The sequence below is a fragment of the Argiope bruennichi genome, chromosome 10 (assembly GCF_947563725.1).
Source record: "Argiope bruennichi chromosome 10, qqArgBrue1.1, whole genome shotgun sequence".
NCBI classification, from domain to species: domain Eukaryota; kingdom Metazoa; phylum Arthropoda; class Arachnida; order Araneae; family Araneidae; genus Argiope; species Argiope bruennichi.
Genome location: NC_079160.1, coordinates 115,190,717 through 115,210,990, shown reverse-complemented (window position 1 = coordinate 115,210,990; position 20,274 = coordinate 115,190,717). Strand labels below are relative to the sequence as shown.

The window sequence follows — 20,274 nt, the reverse complement described above, 5'->3', positions numbered from 1 at the left end:
ACACAATTAACTACAAAACAAGTTCCAAGTGCACTCACCCTTTTGTTGAGTCCATCCAGGTGTTCTTGGAGATCCTTGTCTAGGACGGCCAGCGTCTTCATTTCCGGGCAGTCGGTGGAGAGATTCATTAGGATGTGGAGCTGTTGAATTTTCTTCTTCGTTGCAGAAATAGCAGCCTTGCACTTCCTTAATTCTTCACATTTGGCTTTCGGATCAATATTCTCAAAGTCCATGGCGTCTGGGGGTAGCGGTATGTCCGTTGGCCCTTCCATAACTAATCCTAAAAAGGACGAGTCGGGCCTGGCTGGCGTTGTTTGATCGGCGGAGGTCAGCGTATTCGTTCAAAGTCGGAGCTCAGGAGAGGCACGTCTTATCACAAAATGCCATCTGCGAAAATCGAAACGTGGCTGTGAAATGAACAGTATGGGCATTATTAAGCTGCTGGCTTGATGACATCATACCTTTTCTTAAAAAGGATTCGTCTAGATCGCACATGCGCAATTTAAATTAGGGTTACCAGGTTTTAGAGCAAAGATTTTAAAAATCACGTGTCATTTATTTGTATTACTTTACTGGTATCGGTGAATATTTTTGGTAACGTGGAAAATATATCGTTTTCTTACTATTTTATGATTAACATAGTTTAAAAATCTGATTTCAGACCAAAGGTAAGAATTCCCATTTTAATATTGTCAAGTATTTGATTAACTAATTTATTTTAAATCTTTAAAATTGTCGACTTTTTAAGTGATTTTATTTTGTTGATTGCGCCATTATTGCAAAAATGTTAATTGATTAAAAATATATAGTTATAATTGTAGGAACTATTTTGCACTATTAAAAATTAAAAAAAAAAAAAGAATTTTCTCGTGTTTGTTCACCTTTTTTTGTATTATTTACATAACTTGCAAAGAAAGAAAAGTTGATTTTTTTTATCTTCGAATTTAAATAAATATTGTAAAGTATGAAAGAAAGAAAAAAAAAAAGTACCATTTTTCGAAATTCTTTTTCGACAGAGTTCGACAATTTCATTTCATTTCTTAAAAGTTTATAAAAGTCAGTTATAAAATGTTACTTATTAAGGATGATTAAAATGACTAAGAATTGAATGACAGCTACTTTTAATAATTACGATTAGTTGGATAAAGTTGATGTTCAAACGAATTTGTAGATATAACATTCCTAGTTTGTATTGTATTTTCATTAAATCTGACTATATTTTTGATGGTAAAACCAATAAATAAAATACTATAATAGACAAGTCTTAAAATAGACTAAAAACAATTGATGAATACTGCCTGCTGCTTTGCCTTTACTAAATAGCTCCCCCCCCTCCCCCATTTCGATGCATAGAAGCTTCGAAAATTTATGTATCATTTAAGCTTCTTGGAATAGAAGTAATTCTGTTACTAAGAAAAGTTTCTATTTCTTTAAAAATTTCGATAGTATAAAAGTGGAGTTTAATTATTATTTATTAGAAGATTTGAATCAAATGAATTTCATTTTGTTAAAACGAATGGGGATTTCCGCTTCGCTATCCCATATTTTAAACAATTAATTTTTAAAGTATTACCAGTAACGAAAAGTGAACTTATTGTTAAGATAAATTGGAAAACTTTAATTTCGCTGCATATGCAATGCAAGGATTTTTAAATTTAATAAAGCTTTGGTTTTATTAATAGTCAGATACTGCAATCTTTTACAGAATAAAATATTTGTCAGAAGTAAAAATGAGGTTTAAAATATACAGAGGCGGGCAAAAAAGATATATTCCGCAATCATTGTTTTTGTTACGTAAAATAATAGTTGCGCTACATATAACCACCAATGAACTGTTGCAAATAATAGGAAAATATCTGCACTTTAGGAATTGCAAACATAAATTATACTTCTTAAATTCCTTTCTCACCATGGCATTTTTCAAGCATTTCATAGCTGATACAACAATCAGTAATGTCCTTCAGTGCTTAAAGGTTTTAAGCACAGATGTCCAATCAGTGCTTAAAACCTTTTTTGAGAATTTTTCATATAGAAAAAGGAAGCAGATGCATAGTTTGCCTACCACCTGATTAAATATGGCTGTAATTAAAGGCAATATTCAAATAACTAATTATTTTCGATCAGATGTATTTATTACCGATTATAAAAGTTGTTTTTGAGAAGTCTTAAATTCAGGGAGTAGTAGCAGAAAAGTAGTTCCAAAAATTTTTGAGCTGGGAACTCTATGAATTCACAAAATCTCCTAAGCTTTAACTCCAAACGTTTTAATATTCATGTGTTATGTGATATTATCATATTTTCAATCATGCTGACAAACTTCGTTCAGTAATATTTGTCATCAATAAATATACCGGGTGTTTCAAAAATGACCGGTATATTTCAAAAATCAATAAAAACTAAACGGGTAGCGATAAAAATACACCGTTTGTTGAAATATGCTTGGGAGAGCAGTAAGTTTTCAGGCAGACAAACTTACGAAATTAGTTACTATCTTCAACAACAGATGGCGCTGCAGTCTGAAAAAAAATCTAAACTACGATATTTTCCAAATATCCACCATGCGCAGCAATAACATGGCGTAGTCTCAGAATGAAATGAGCAGAAACCCGTGTAAACGTCTCAGGCGGGATGGCTTCACATGCAGAACAGACGTATTGCTTCAGTTGTTCAATTATTTCTGGATTGTGACGGTTCGCCTGATCTTTCAAGTGTAGCACCAGAAAGAAGTCGCAGGGGTTCCTAACGATTTCAAAATTTTTCAAACAGACAAATATATGTATCGGTTTTCGACTCTTGGTTACACTAAACTTTCGTTGAAAACTTCGTCGGCAACAACACTGTGTTCTACGCTGTGGAATTCCAACACCAGAAAAATCCTTTGTTCTAAGGAATAAACCATTTTTTCACAACAAGCAATCTGTGAACATCACACGCTTAAAGCAGAAAGACGACTTTACAGAATGGCGAACTCAGACAGCATTTTCTTCACTAGCGTCTCAATCGCAACGTAATCCCTATGGGATGGGCGAATCCATCATGAACCGTACTTTTCACAGGTAGGTACGTTTGCCCGAGAGGGGCAGCAGGGATAAACGTTGGCTTTTAAATGTTGAGTTGTAGCTCAACGATTATCCCGGTTCAGTTGAATCGTTTTTCGTGGATCACGAGGGAATACGTTGTCACTACTTTACCATGTGAATGTGGATATAGTTTTCCTCTCTATTAATGTCTATTTTTAAATCACTATTTCTTATCTTTGAAAATGTTTACAAATTTGTTCTTATGTTGCATTTCATAAACGGATCATATATAATTTTTAGAAATGTATAAAATTACATTGTGAATGAAGAGGTAATGTGATATTTAAGTTTCATAGTATGTAATATGGAAATAAAGCAAATCATTAACCATTTCATTTTCATACTTGTTGATTTTTTTTGTCATTATATTACTCTTGTGCTTTGTAGTTTTAAGTAAATGCATGTTAAATTCTTGTAAAGGTAATAAACTAACAGGAATGAAATAACTTATTGTATTTAAATAACACTTTTTGTGAGTAGAAGACATATAACCAAAACTTAATGATCTAGGTCATCTTTATTTTTAAAAAAATAAGTAAAACAACTTTTACATAAATTTAGAAAAATAATTTTATAAAATGCTTACTGTAAAAACAACTTTATCACAAAGTTTATTTCCTACTTGGGGATCATAGTGTAATAATAGACATAGCATGTTGAGTAGGTATATATTGTAATATTTATTGTATATCAAGTCAAACCCTTATTCAAGAAACAATTTTCTTAAATGGATTCTGATTTTATTAATGTTTGATTGAGATTTATTTTACTATATTATAAATTTTTACTATCACAAGTTATTTTCCTCTTCTCAATAAATAAAACAAATTGTGTTTTATTACTTAACAGATAAATCTCATTAAATGAGCTGTAAAAATATGAACCTTTTTAAAGCATGAAATAAAACTATTTTCAATTCATGTTTTACTGATAATTTAAGTTCTTTTGTAATTATTTATTTTTTTTAAACATAGGACTATTTAAATTCAATTTTCTTATGATAAGTATAAGATTATATTCAATTACATAAAAGTATTAAAATGTAACTCCCTGCGAATGTTTCGGAGGATATAAGTTTTTTTTTAATACTGGTTTTCTTTAAATTAGGGTTTGTTTTTCTAGTTATTAAGAAATCAATGTTATATAGAGTTTCATGTTCATACTTGCAGCTTCCTCAGTATATTTCAAAATATAAATATTCTTGAAAGATTAATATAATGGTCTTTTAAAAGATGTTCAGAATATTCACAATATTGCAGCCTGTTACTGACATTCTGAATATAGGAAATGAATAAATCTCTTATTTTTAAAAAATGAAACTACTAAATTTTCCAGTTAATAACTGAAAAAGAAGTGATATTGAACTAATATATTTTACAAATATAGAAAGCCTGAATGTTCAGCATGTCACATGTTCTATTTCTAGTAGCACCAATATGTTTCCATGTGAAAACTTTTTTAAAGAGGGTTAGTGGAATTTGGCATCATTCTATTTAGTTGTAGATGCCTCGAAATGGGGAAAATTATTTTATGGTCACCCTGTAGTTTAATTACACAAAATTTTTGAAATATGGCAAAATGAAGTTTTAAAAAAAGTAAAAATTGGAGCAAAATAATTATAGTTAGGAAAGAATTAATTTTACCTGCTAAATCATGCAGCAGTTATTTTTTTCATGTTTAGGAGTATGGAATATAATATCCTGAAAATTCTACAATTAAATAACAAGCTAATTTTGAATTAAGCAATAACACTTGGAAAAATAGAAATATAGTCAAATATCAAATTCTTATTGGTTTAACAGTATAATATAAACAAATTAACAAATGAAATAAAAACTAAAGAAAATAAATAATATATAGCACTGTATTAAAAAAAATTTTTGACTCAACTTTAATAAGTTTATGTCATAACTAGGCAGTTTTTAGAGTGATGAAAAATATAACGTATCGATTGTTAGCTTTATACAGCTATAAAATGTAAATAAATGTGTTCATGGTAATTTTTTTCAGATTGTTGTTCTGTGACATAAAATCATATTTACAGTGTTTGGGAATAAAGTAATCGTGTTATTTTCCTTTTGTGAATAATTGCAATACTTATTAATTTATTTGAAAAATCTTGGTTGGTTTCATTATAAGAGTCATAAAAAGAAATAGTTATAATATATATAATCCTTATCATGAGAAAGGTTTTATTTGATTTGTCAAAATTTTTCTCATCTAAATCTTAATGCTTATCTTATTAAAATGATAGTGCAAGTTTACACATTACTAAAGTTTCTACTATTTTAATGACAAAATAAGATTCTCATCTTACTGTTTATCAAATAAAATACAAAGATATCCTTACCAAATATGAAATCATGATAAAAAGAATTAAATAATGATTAGCAAGTTCACTTGAATCATAACAAGGAAAACTAAAAGCTAAATTTAGAAGAGACTACAGAAGCAAACTGTTTTTTGAGATGTAATCTAAATGACATTGCTCACAAATGGTAAAATGTTTAGTATGTAATAAAGTTAAATATAATAAAAACGTAAGACATATTTATTACGAAAACATTGTGTAATGAAACAAACAGAAAATGGATTAATAAAGGACAAGGGAATACTATGCAATATTGAAACATGACATTGTTTTCATATTTGTATAGTCTGTTCCATCATTCTGTTATGCATTTCATAGTATATATATTCATATTTGTCACATCAGGTGACCAGTTTGTTCATCAGGAACATTGGTTGTATTTGATTTTAGATAAATTGTTTAGATATAACTTCATATCAATGAGTCTATCAAATAGTTTAGCATTAAAATTGTGATTTTAACTGACTTACTTAAATATTCTTATTTACTCTGTGTATTGTGATCATAAACTTTTCTGATTGAGACTGTTACTTGACATCATGGCGCTGTTGAAAATGTAAATAACCCTTTCATCTATCTTTTAAATTTGAGGTATTGTAACTTCCCTTTTTCTATTTGTTTTATAAATTGCTCAGATATTAAATATAATACTTCTTTACTTGATTTTCAATAATAGGCAAAAACCATGCGATTAATTACATGATGAAAAAATGAAAACGATTTGGATTTCAGGGTAATAATGTAACATTAAATGTAAGGGGGGATATTTTTAAAAAAAGCAAATATTCGTACTACAATTCAATCGATGTAATTAAAAAAATTTCAAACAATGTAAAATTTATGTTTGTGCAGTGATATTTTCAGAAATTATCGTGGAAAAACAGCGAATTTCAGCTTAAAATATTATTTAAAATTTCCAAAAAATCGGTCCAAGGTGCACACATCCACCATTCTACATATGTGTCACATTTGATACATGTAGGTAAAATATTTGGCTTGTAGAGCACCAAAACACACACATTCAACTTTATTATTAGTATATAAATATATTTGTTCCACTTTTTTTATAATTAAATGTTTTGTTATTCGTTCGTTGAAGCAAGTTAGGTATGGGGTGGATTAAAAAATGATTCCATTTTTATCCTTATAATGTATTAAAATAAAATAGTTAAATATAATAATACTAAAAAAATATGCAAGTGATACAATAAATGAGTTTTTTTTATTGGTTAGATAATGCAGACAAAGATATTTACATAAATACTACAGACAACAACTCTGTGCACGATGACTTGCAATTCTATTATTTGGTTAAATGTTACAAACTGTATTTTGGTTTATATATTATAATTATGCTAAATAAACTAGTGAATCTGTAGAACTTCAGCTCTCAAGAATTGAATAAATTTGATGATAGTTAATAGATATTTTATAAAAACTTTTAATTTAATAAATTTAAATAATATTTTATAAACTTTCTATAGCAAACAACTTTTTTTTTATTATCTTTATTGAATATAGAATAAGAAATGAAATACTTTCTTTACTTAATATACAAATGAATCTAAATTTTTCAAGGCAGATTTTTTAAAAATTTCAAATGCAATTTAGTTTCTCCATTGGTATATTGTATCTAATTATTAAACAATATAGCATTGTAGTTTTATTAGAAACAAAGAATTTTTCAAAAGCATACAATATATTTCATCATTTGAAGAACTTATTGTGCTATTTAACTATAAGAGGCAGAAAAAAAACTTAACACAAATTAAAAAAATATAATGAAAATAGTTATTTCCATTTTTTATTAGTATTTATATAAAAATATGTTCTTTTCTATGAGAAGAAATATTATATTTCTATAATTTTATATTATTTATTTTATTGTTTTACAATAAAAAAATAATAAACACAAAATAAAGTTGGATGGACACTCTAGAAACAAAGTAAACAGAATGAAAGTAATTTGATTAAAACTTGTTTTTAAATATTTACATAACAGCTCATTTTTGTGAGGCAGTTAAGAAAATAATATATTTGTTTTCATTAGGTTTGCTTCAAAATCATTAAGGAAACCAAAATATGAATGATAAGCATAGATAATATACTCTCAATTAGCATTGGAACCATTGTGCCTGCATATTGTGCATTATATATGTAATTTTCATAATTGTGCTATAGGTATAGGAAAAATATTTATTCACTTAAAATATAGAAATGTTACAGTGTTAAAGAATATAGTAAAAATATTTACAGATTGGTTACAGAAGGCTACACTTAGCTGAATGCCTGCTAAAAATGTCTTTGGTAAGTGGTTAGTGATTAAAAAAAATAACTATAATTTGTTATTTATTTTACTGAATTATATAGGCAATTCTCCTAATTTATAAGACTAACAATGAAAAACATTTATACATGAATATTGGACCGAGTTAGTCCAACAAACATTGATATTGCATAATAGGAGATGCTTTGGATGTAGAATATTTTACTATATAACTTTCAAAAATCAAATAATAAAAACAGCAAATTATTTAGCATGTAACTAAATTGAAATACTAATATGAAAAAAAAAAAAAAAAAAAAAAATTGTCTATTGAATTGATATATTTGGCTCTAATTTACAATGTAAAATTTTAATGAAAGGAATTAACATTATTGTGAGGGTTTTGCAATGAATAGACACATATTAAATGCACAAACTACATATAAAATGCTAAGCAAAATGTGTAAACTTTATTAAGAATGAGAACAACGCATAATATAAAAAAAAATATTACAACTGAAAAACATAGATACCATAATTATAATTTCAGGATCAATAAAGTAAAGAAAGCGACAAGAAGGAAAAATTTACCTAAGTATTTTAAACACTAGTATATCTTCTCACAAATCATGTGATGTGTCGCATTTTATCGTTAAAAAACGTTCCAAGATTCAAATTGCCAATACTACAATTGATTTTGAATAATCAATTTTTGAATACTTAGTACATTCTAAAAGAGACACTATGAATCTATGTATGCAATATTTTACTTGGATTTTTTTCTTTTTAAAAAGAATTTATCATTGCATAATTATTTTTAGAAACTATATAACTGCAACTGGCTAATGGAAAATAAATGTAAAACATATGAAGTTCCCAAATAATGTCTTAAATTGTGTTTTTATGATATGAGAACATGATACAGTTTTGGGAATGAAATTTTTATTTCAGAAAAAAATTGGCCAGCTATATCTTTAAATTGGGACTGCAGAAAATGCAAAATATCAGAAAACATTCTAAATCCATTCCAAATTTATTCTGTTTGAGTTTATATTCTGAATTAACAACATTCTAATCATATTATAGAAAATACTTCTACAGAAAGATTATATCAGGAAGCATATTCTATTTAAAGTATATATATTTCAGATGCTTCAATTTGTCAATGCCTTTTGTGACTATCTATGGTTTAAAAAATCCAAATTTTAGTTTATGTTACAAAATTGAAATGTTCTCATGTCATATTTTAAATTTAAAAATAGCAGTATACATTTTTTTTTTCTGTTCATGGTAACATATTAAGACAAATAGAAATGTGAAATTTAGGAATTATAAAAAAATAGACATACACTGTTCTGGGAATGTAAAGGCAAATATAACCATTGGCAGAATATTTTCTTTTCTCGGACTATAAAGATATTATATCCATACAATCATATAATAGGCACATCTTTTTTACTTACTGCAGAAATAGTACATGTTAGATGTAAATAAAAAATATGTTTCCAAATTATTCAGAAATTTTTCTGTAAAGGAATGTTATCATATTACAATTAAATTTTTTTCAAAATCAGTAAATTACCAGTTTTGAAGATGATGTATTAATGGAAACATTCGTCGGGTCAAAAGTACTTTTAAATGATTTCAAGATTCATTAATATCAGGAAATTCAGAACCCTATAAAAACAGAATTAGTAATAATAATAATAAAACAGTAGAAAACAAGTAAAAGCCACCTGAAAATGAATTGTCTGAAATATTGCTTTTGGTAAAATAAATGTTATTTGTATTAAATATCCATTGAATAAGATGAAGGTCACTGAAAAATATGTTTTAAGCTAATATGTCAACACCTTGCTTGGAAAACGCATCCTTCCACTCCAGCGGAAAACTATTCAATTGAAGCGGGATAAGCGTTGAGCTACAACTCAACATTTAAAAGACAACGTTTATCCCTGCTGCCCCTCTCGGTCAACGTCCCTACCTGTCGAAAGTATGGTTTGGGATGGATTCGCCCATCCCATAGGGATAGACGTTGCGATTGAGACGCTAGTATTTTCTTCTATATCTTTCAAATAGTCTGCAGCGCCATCTGTTGTTGTAAATTGTAACTTATTTCGCAAGTTTGTCTGCCTGAAAATTTACCGTTGTCCCAAGCACATTGCAACAAACGGTATATTTCTATTGCTGCCCGTTTTGTTTTTATTGATTTTTGAAATATACCGGTCATTTTTGAAACACCCGATATATTCTAAGGGAAAAAATTAATAAAATATTTATTTAATTTCAAATATATTTTCCTTTTGGATTCTCCCGTAGAAAAGAGATGAGAACTCTGGTGTTTTCAAGTCCAAATATGCTGTTTTGCATTAAACTTCTAATGTTCATTAGTGGTGCCATGTCTGCATTTATAGGTTCCCCAGTAAGTATGTTAAAGATGGTCAAATTGTTCCAAATACAAAAACTTTAACAGTGACTGGTTTTTAACTTCCATATTTAACAGAGAAAAAAAGAATATTATGAAAAAATAATCTGAAGCATGATCTATAAAAACAATTAATAAAATCTCTATTACTAATAAATGTATGTATATGCACAAATTTGTGTATATGTATTTACACTCGATAAGACAGGTCTACAGCTATCAAATTTGGCATATATATATCTTGATAGATGGAAATGTCCATTTCGGAGCAATTTTTTTTCTTTGGAATTTTAATTAACAAAAAACAAAGCGAATTTTTGGCGTTTTTCTGATGTTATTTTTGCAAATATTATTGCCTAAAAATGAATTTCTCATCTTTTCAAATTAAAAAAATGATTTTTAAAGATATCAATTTAATATTCTTTTAGATTTTTTTATAAATTTGGATAGTTAAAAATTTTTTTAACCTGATATCTAACAAATAAATACATTGTTTCTCTGAAATTCAAACCATTTTCATCGTTTCATAAAACATTGTTCTTTCATTGTTACTTTTATTAGATGAAAATGATGTCACTAGAAGAGAGACAACAAAAATATTCTGAATTCTAAACACAAATTTTATGGAATTTTTTTTAACATTTATAAAATATAAATTCATTAATATTTTAAAAATTAGAATAGTTTATTTTAAATACTGTCATTATTAAAATAATTATAATAAAATAATATGTATAGAATAATTAATATTAGTCGTAAAATAATTTAAATTAATCATTAAATATTCGTTGGATTCGTCTTTTATTTATAATTCATTATTATAAATATTATGGAATCTTAACATCAATTTGTTTTCTCAAATTCACTACTAGGTGGCGACTTGAGCAAGAAAAAAAAATAATATGATTAATCTGTTAATTAAAATTTTTTTTAAAAATATCAAAATATTGCATTTTTGTGGAAATTATTTAAGTGTTCGAAATCTTAAAACTTTATCATTAGAAATTAAATAAAAAATCGGTACAAAAATCCATCTTTATAAATATGAAGCAAGCCAAATTAAATTAAAATATACTATGAAAAGTTTTTTTTTCAATCTTAGAAAATTAGAATAATAAGAAAATCATTAACATATACAAGCCAAAAATTCGTTATAAGAAGATTTATAATAAGTATTAGAATAATAAGCTGATTTACAGGAATTCTAATACTATGATTTTTATGAAATAACGGGTAAAAAAACGATGATGACAAATTTTCTGATGAAGTATTTAAATTTCATTTTGTTTACAATTACCATAATGTAAGTGTTTTATTCATTGATTGATTTTTTTTCCTTTTCAGATTTACAAACGATTGGATCTTGTTACATTAAAACAAATATTTCACGCTGATTCTTACGAACAAGGTAATAAATGTTTTTCTTCTTCTTTTTTAAAAAAAATCTTTTGTGAAGCACACTGGAGACAAAATAAATCGTTTAGAAAGTTTTCCATGCTTTGATGCCTCCTAGATTAAATTCTTATTGAAGTTAAAGTTAGAATAAAAAAGGGCCTTTGAGTGATTTTAGAGTAACATCTCAAATATTTATTTAAACATTTACATTGAAGTTTGCTGTTCACAAGTAACTGGAATAGAAGATTTTTTATTCTGTCTCAAAATTAGGAATCTCCGGATAGTAGAAACTAAGATTCGTTATTTTTTGCTATGAATATTTTCAAACAAACACGCTATTCGAAGATTACGTAATGCTAAAACTTAATCGCATTAAATTCAAGCGAGAGATTAAGCCTTTTATCCGAGAGGAATATCGGTTGCATAGTGATCAAACTCTCTTAACACTCTTATGAAATCGATAAAAGATTTGATAAATCTCTCTTCTTGAATCGTGATTATTTTTTGATTTGTCATAAATGCATATGGATGTAATTTTATTACAAATAAAAAATTTGTAATACAAAACACAAAAAAATCCAAAAATAATTTTGTATATTCAGAATTTTCATAATTCATACTGAATCCTCGTACTGAATATGATCGCGATTAAGTTTTATCCTTAAACTGTTCATTCTTCAACAGCAGGAAAACAATTTTAATCGAGATTGGCGAAAAACTTTCAGTAAGGATTTCCTTCGTTATAAATCTTGGTAATCAACGTTATATATGAAAAAATTCTTGTTCAAAAAGAACATAAAAATTATCGCGATTCTTAAAAAACTAATATTGTAGTGAATTTAACCTTACGTATTGAAAGGTGAACGAGGACAATTTAGTTAGTCTATTCAGATAAACTTTTTATTTTAAAGCTACAAGAAGGTTATTTTCAAAAGCCTTTATCATTTTGGATTGTGGTCAGAAGACAAGAACGGTACTTGGTCCAGCATTGTTTTCTTAAAATTCCACAACAGTACCGATAGAACCTTTGGTCTCAAGAGGTTTAACATCTAAATGAGCCATTCGATGGCAAATCGGTTTAATCAAAGTAGGAGTTTTGAATTACTGATGTGATACTTTGTACGGTACCAGTTGAATTACTTTGTATGACATGGAATCTTCTTCACTGGAAAACAGGGACATCAAAAGTTAATAGTGTTAGATAATGCGTGACCATAATAATGGAAGCTATCCTGGCATATAATAAACGCTTTTTTCCATGTTTCTTTACCAAACACCAAGATATTTCAGTGTTCTTAGAAATTATTTATTAATTTGCAGTTCCAGAGTACGAAATAGTGCAGATTCGCACACTTTCGAAGCGAAGCATCGATGACGATGAAGTGAAAGACGTTCACCTGTCTGCTTTCGGTAAACCCATCCACCTCCACTTGAAACGAAACCGAGCATTCAACAAAAGACTCAAATATTCAAAGATGTACGTGGCGGAGATGACGGACGATGGCATCGAGTATTCGGACGTGAACGATGAGGTCAGTTTCCAAAAATAAAAATATATAACTCTATCTAAAATATATATAATTCCATATAACTCCATCAGTCAAAATCAAAATAATTCGAATAATAAATTAGAATAAAATCAAGTAAAATGCTGAAAGTTTTTTTTAAAACTTATTATTTATTTATTTATTTTTTGCATCCTAACATAATTGTTATTATATTGCCGCATTGAAAAAGAGACAGTCCGAATGGTCATAGCACTGATCTCATAATCAAGAGATTGTGAGTTCGAATCCCGCGATTCACAGTTTGTGTAAATGTTTATTATATTGATTTTATGTTTCTCTTTAATTCATGTTCCAGAAGATTCTGGACATTTCTTTAGTTTACCAGACAAGTGTTCTGGACTTTTCTTACTGTCTCCAGAAAAGTATTCTGGAACTTTCTCTGCTAGTATAAAAGCAGAGGATCTGTCAGTCACTGTGTTCTGAGTTGAGTGAATAAATTAGTTTAGCTCTACTTCTTGTGTGTGCCATTGAGTTCCACACTAGACTACCTACGTGACATCATATGTGAGTTATTCAGACTTAACATTTTGAAGGACTTTGAAATAATATAATTGAAAATATTGAGAAGAATATAAATTACAAATATACATAAAAATTTCTAATAAGGAATAACTAATTCTCTGACTTAATTATCTGGATAACACCTACTCTTTTGTCAAGTCCAACTGAATTTCCATCCCTAGCTTTTGTTTTTATAAGCTTGGATTAGATATCCATTCGGGATCCAAAGACAGAAATGCTTATTCTCATTTGAGCCGAAGATGAGAAGAAAAAGGTAATGAGAGACATATCGTAGTCAATTAAAGCTGGTTAATTAATCTGATAATCAGATTAGTTAAAGCTGGAAAAAAATTATCTAGGCAACTAGGGTTGGCAACTTGAACCGATGAATACGAATATCACTTGGATGTTATTATTTTGAAAATTGATTTCATTTGTTGCAAGATGGCAAGTATCATTTGAATGAGTTGTCAGGTATTTGACTGCAAAACTAAACCACAAGTATTAAGCTAATGTCAAGTTTCAAAGCGAATGATTCTGAATTTCTCTAAAAAAAGTAAAACTCGCCTTTGAAGTAAAAAAAAAAAAAAAATCAAGATTTCAAAATCGTCAATTTTTCCTAATAGCTCATAGCAACAGATAATAAAAAACTTGCAAACATTTTGTCCATTCTTCCTTGCTACCTGAGAGGATGTTGTCTCTACGTACAAAACGTACAATTATAAATTATTTTTTCACTTCTTCGTTTTGTTTCAACCGAAGAAAAAGGACATTTCAGTGTTTTTTTTTTCTTTTTTGAAAAATTAAATGCCGTGTTCTTACAAGAAATACCAAATTTCATTAGGAATCCATTTAAATTTCTGTGAAAAAGACAACACTCCCATTTTTAAAAAAGAAGCAAAATTTCTCCATATCATTCCATCGGTCAAATTCTTAGTTATATCTTACTTCATTTTTTTTCTTTTAATGCTTTAAGTAATTACTTGATATTTCTAATTTTCAACAGTATAGACACATTTTATGAGTTTCATTCATTTTAATGCAATATATCACATAATATCGCCAGAATGATTGGCCAATTTATTTCCTAACGCAGATTTCACATAAAGATGGTCAAAATTCATTCGTTCCTTAATAAATATTTATCCACTTTTCGTAAAATTCAAAACAAATTCAACGTTCAATATACTCAAAACTTTCATTTACTTCTTTTAGAAGGAGGACATAGGAGCCGCATACCAAGACATAGATAAGATGGCTGCGGTCATCATCACACGTGGACAAAATGGACAAATACAGATGGTACGACATTTTCTTCTTTCTTTTCTGTGATATAAAAAAATTTATGGGCTATGAGAATTAAACTTTTCAAAATATAGATGACTAAAACGAACCGAATCGCCGTTGAATCTAAAAATAATATTTGTTTGGGAAACCAACGGCAAAAGTCAATTTTTTTTTTTCATAGGATGGCACAATAGCAGATGAACTCGGTGTGAAACCTGTACCCGCACACATTTTGATTCCTCAAAACGATGATAATGTCAAATTATTCTATCAAAACTTTGAAGCAATGAGTACGAATTCTACGACCTTTCCGGAAGAATTCGCTGAAAGAAAAGATCCCCATTTCTTGTTCCGTTGCTCGAGGGGAAATTCTTCAAAAAAATCAAGTAAGATATCTGATTGTTTTGTACAATTTTAGCCTATTTAACATTATTTAAATATAATTTATTATGAATTATATTACCTTTTAATGATATTCATTAACTGCATATTTTCCGATACATGCAGGATAATGCCTTTAAAATATTCCATTTCGATATGTTTTTGTAACTTTATAAACATTTTTTTGACGGCTAAGTATAACTACGTTCGGTATATTTATTTTCTTTCATTGAATTCTCTTAAATTCTTCTCCAATATGAAATGTCACTGTAATCAATTAAAGGGTGCAAATTTGAATGATTTGAACTTTTCTTAATTTATTGAATGTAATTACCTGGATATCGCCAAGGAATGTAAAGTCACCAAAATAAAAGGCAACTAATATAAATATCCATTTTACTGGACTGTTTCCTTCACCATATTAGCAACGAAATTTTGTCGCCGCTGGAGATATGGCCGTATCAGGAAGTAGATTCGAACCTTTAAATAAATAAGCGCAAGAAAATATCTGTTTAATTTTTATAATTTTGTTTATTAAATGAGGCATTTGCTATTTTTTGTCACTGTTGGTCAGTTTAATATTCAAAAACGCCTTGTTCCAGGTGAAACTAGTTTATTATGAATAAAACATTACAACAGTAACTATACAAAATGGCTTCAGAATTTGGAGTAACATATTGGAAACACAATGCTTTCTATAATACAGTTCTATCATTAGTGGCATCCCAAATTACCAGTAAAGTATTATAACCTTTACAAGGAAGGGGCAGTTTACTCGGAAGTAAGGAATTTGGAATATACAGGGTACGGCAGAAAAACCTGGACAAACAATTTTTAATATAACTTGATTACAAATAAATAAATTAACAAAATATAACAAATAATAATAAGAGTAGACTTTTACTAATAAACAAATTTATTTATTTCAAATTGACTGCATTTTGCAGTGATGCAGAGGCGCAAACGCTTATTGAAATTTTCAGCAAAGAGCCTCAAGTCAATTAATCGACCCCATTCCCGCCGAAGCCATTGTTTTATAGAGTCCAAACTTTTATGTCTTTTAGTGCAAGTCCTAGTCTTCAAAATGAATTATACACTGTAATCATAGGGTTGAGATTCGGCGAGTAAAGTGCCTACTCTCCATATGATATTACGTCCGAAAATGAACTTTTCACCACTCTTCTGTCTTTCTAGCCTTGTGAGGTTTTGCGGAGACTTGTTGAAACTCCCACTTTACATTGCCGAAGTGGGTTTTGACCCACAGAAATACAACAACTTTTAGAATGTCTCACTGGTACATTTTTTGATTTATTTTAACGTCATCATACACAAAAACCAGAGATGTTTTGCCGCTTGTGCAAATTTCATCCCGGACCATGACCGACTTTGGATTTTTGGTATGTTCAACACTTGCTGAAGTGCTTGGAGCTCATAATTCCTATAGTTCTAGGAATTATGAGCTTTTGGACGATAAAGAGCTTCTCATTAGTGCAAAGGAATCTCTCTCAGCGCTGACTTGCGGCCCGTTTTAAAAGTTTTTGACGTATTTGGAGCCACACAAGTTTGTTTTCTTCAATGAAAAGCTGAACTTTTTAGAACTTGTTATGGGTTTCAGTCCAAGTTCTATTTTTGCCATTCGTTGCACTAATAGGCACCTTATTCCCAGTTCACTAGCGATCTTTTTCATGGAGACCCTTAAATTTCATGAGACCCTTCATGAATTTTAATACCCTTACGGTTATTGAAAGTGTTGACCACACGTTTTCGTTCACATCTTGGACTTTTACCATCATTGCCAATCTCGAAATCATAGATTGCATCAGACACTGTTTGCCAAAACACATTAAGCAAACGAACAACTTCATATTGCTCGTTTTCCTTGCTTAAACAATTCTAAAATAGCAAATCTTTTGCTTTGCATTGTAAAAAAGCCAAAAAATCAATACGTAAATTCGAATATACATTATAAAATGTATTATAATTGAAGTGGTAGACAAAAAGAAATGATCGAAAATGAAAAAGAAATTAATAACTTCTATTCTATGATGTAATAATTTTGTTCGAGTTTTTTTTTGTCGCACCCTGTAATAAGAATTTTGAAAGGAGAAATCAGATGATTGATTGAATTTTAAATTAGAAAATTTACTCAGATATGCGAAAAGGAACACGAATTTTATATTTTCAATATCTAGATAATGGGATTAAAAAAACTTTTATGTTTCTGCGTCGAATGAGTCGTCTTAAAAGAAAATATAATCTTTCGTTTAAATATTGCATTGTGTTAATATCTATGCTGTGGTTAAACTAAGATAACCATTGGTCGCATAGGAGGCAACAACTTCAGTGTGCGCATGTGCGAAACTTTTGAAGATGGATAGTAGAAATAAAGATTAAACAATGACTTATCGCTCTCAACTCCTTTTCTCTCTCTGTAATTCCATTTCCTTTGATTTTCACCTGGAAACATTTTTTTTTTAACTCGCGGGTCCTACTTCGTGCAAAAAAAACCATTATATATTATAAACGAGTCACTAATTAAGGGGACAAATGGGATACAACTGGGATTTTCTGGACAAAAAAGAAAAATATATTCCGTTTTTTCAGTAATTAGAAAATAAGGTCCGTTTTTTCAATCGATCATCCGTGGAATTCTTGTTTTCTTATTAGTAAAGGAATCAACATACATAAAGTTCTTGATTTGGAAAAGAGAATTAAACGATGATCTAGGTCATTAGTAAAACCAAGACGAATGACAAAGGGTTCTTGCTGGATTCCTTTTACTCTAAAATTATTTATTCCAAAATCTGATTCAAATAGAAATAATATTAACATTATAATACAAATGCTCTCTTTTCAATGATTTATAACAGGATTTTCCAATCTTTTTGACATGTTATTATGCACATTCAAAATTCATGGTACAAATGTTGGTAAATTAAAGAATAAGAATACGAATAATATTCACTCAGGAAATCCAGGTCGCAATATATTCTTTTAGTCATAATCAGTTGTCCTCCTCGTCATCTGACCACGGTTCAAAATTACGAGGTCCATTCCAAAATAGCCCTAGTTGCTTTAAAATGGGACAATATAACTAAATTAAACTAATACTTTAGTCTTAAATGCAAGGTGTCTCAATTGAACTAAAACAAGATATTTTGTTTCTAACTTCTATACTAGTGGAGATATTTTAATAAAATTTGCAAAATTGCTGAATTTATTTTAAAAGATTATTTATTTGAATAGGAATATATGGTATATCAGTCCCTTAGCACCCTAGATCTTCCGATTTATCGAGCAGGGATTACTTTTTCTGGAGACATCCGAAGAGTCTTGTTTATATGAGACACCAGTTGAGCCTGCTGAGGTTCTCGTTCCTCAAATATCAGTAGCTCTGCACGTGTGCGTGAAATACCAGGCATATTTTGCAAGGTGTATGCCAGTCTCTCCACCGATGCTATCAATCATTGTTGGGCGCAGTTGGTGTACGTAATTTTGAACAATTCTTGTAAGCATTGCACATATCGACGCCTCCGCCATTAAACGCTTTATCTTTTTTTTCATCTCTTATTTCGGTCCCTTGCGCCTATACATTCATGAACAGTAAATGATTGTTTTGAAAAGATGTACCACTGGTGAAAATATCATTAAAATATATTCACTAGTGTAGAAGTTAGAAACCAAACATCTCGTTGCAGTTGAATTGAGGCATCTTTTATTTATGACTAAAGAAATATAATGCGGCCTGGTCTTCCTATGTGAATATTATTCGTATCCTTGTTCTGCACTGCTCTTCCAAATTTTTACCATAAATTTGGAATCACCTAGTATTTATATATTTACTTTGTATTAGTTAAAAAATGTTGACAAGTAAGAATAAAAATTGTTAGTGTACAAGGTACATCTTTAGCTATGCTAGGTAATTCGAGAATAATTATGTTTTTCATCATTTTTTCAGCATGTTTGTGAAAAACGCAATTAATTATGCTGCAATACAAGGGAATAAATTTTTTCTCACGTATTTACCTCCTTCTTACTCCAATAGTTTTTCTGTTTCTTTCTCGGCAAATGCTTCATATTTGCCAAACTAGTTTTTGCCTCTCTATTTATCATTCTGTGTCTGGCAGCAGTGTGTAGAAGAGATTCTCATAATGTACTGTTTGGGATGTTGTCGGATTTAGTTTAATTATATTAAATTTCCGTTTAGATGCAGCAATGGTGCAATGGAACGACCCTCATAATTTTAAAGATCATATGAACCACACCCTTTCGAAATTTCAGCAGAATAATAGCAAACGGATGTTGAATTCATCACTCAAAATCACTAGAGATCCGTGAATTCAAAACGGTTGTCTAGTGATGTTGAGTTTTAAATCCGGAGTCTACGAGACCTGAAGTGACGATAAGAGTTGTTGTCAGGAAAAAAAATCGCCAATTTTATTTTAAAATAAAAAACTTCTGAAATAAATAAGTGCAAATATCTTTTTATATTTTTTATTTCTATGAAACGAAGATCCTATTATTAGGAAATCTGCTCCTACATAAGCCGTCTGGTACAAGAGGACAGATGGCTTTTGTACAGGCAGGCTACAAAGTTCCAAAAATTCCTGATTTCTGAAGATTTCTCTGTTTTCAGTTCTGTTGAGTGACTTCTATGCCAAAATCAATATATCAAATATTGATGGCCATCGTTCTAAGAGAAATCCCATCCGTCATGCATTTCCAGAGGTTCTTCTTATGGTTGACTACGACAACTTCGCCGTGCATGATTTCAGTGAGCTCAAAACCCGGAAGTACTTGGTAAGCTTTTTGAACGGGGTAAGTTATTGAAATTTATTTCTCATGAATTAAGCATAATTTAGGGCCATGCCAATCATTGATGACTGACGCTGAACTCTCCGTTTCAACAATGCCAATCACCTGTAATTTACTACATATTTTTATTTCATACTTCATCAGTCACTGATGACTGACTTTGCTTTTTCCGTTAAGACCACGTC

The 20,274-nt window shown here is 29.2% G+C and overlaps 1 protein-coding gene across 3 annotated transcripts in view; it reads left to right on the top strand.

The window, feature by feature from the left end:
* Positions 1–580: 580 nt before the first annotated feature.
* The window catches only part of LOC129987793 (A disintegrin and metalloproteinase with thrombospondin motifs like), a 32,276-nt gene continuing 12,582 nt past the window's right edge, over positions 581–20,274 (top strand). Inside the window, exons 1-7 of one of the 3 annotated variants that reach the window (XM_056095726.1) lie at positions 581–668; positions 10,037–10,139; positions 11,487–11,550; positions 12,858–13,069; positions 14,822–14,908; positions 15,075–15,279; positions 19,911–20,092. In XM_056095726.1, coding sequence (XP_055951701.1) covers positions 10,044–10,139; positions 11,487–11,550; positions 12,858–13,069; positions 14,822–14,908; positions 15,075–15,279; positions 19,911–20,092 — 846 coding nt within the window. In that variant the 5' untranslated portion in view covers positions 581–668; positions 10,037–10,043. Of the gene's footprint in view, positions 669–2,904; positions 3,352–10,036; positions 10,140–11,486; positions 11,551–12,857; positions 13,070–14,821; positions 14,909–15,074; positions 15,280–19,910; positions 20,093–20,274 lie in introns of those variants that run through there. The other 2 variants (XM_056095727.1, XM_056095725.1) reach the window with 2 other exon arrangements.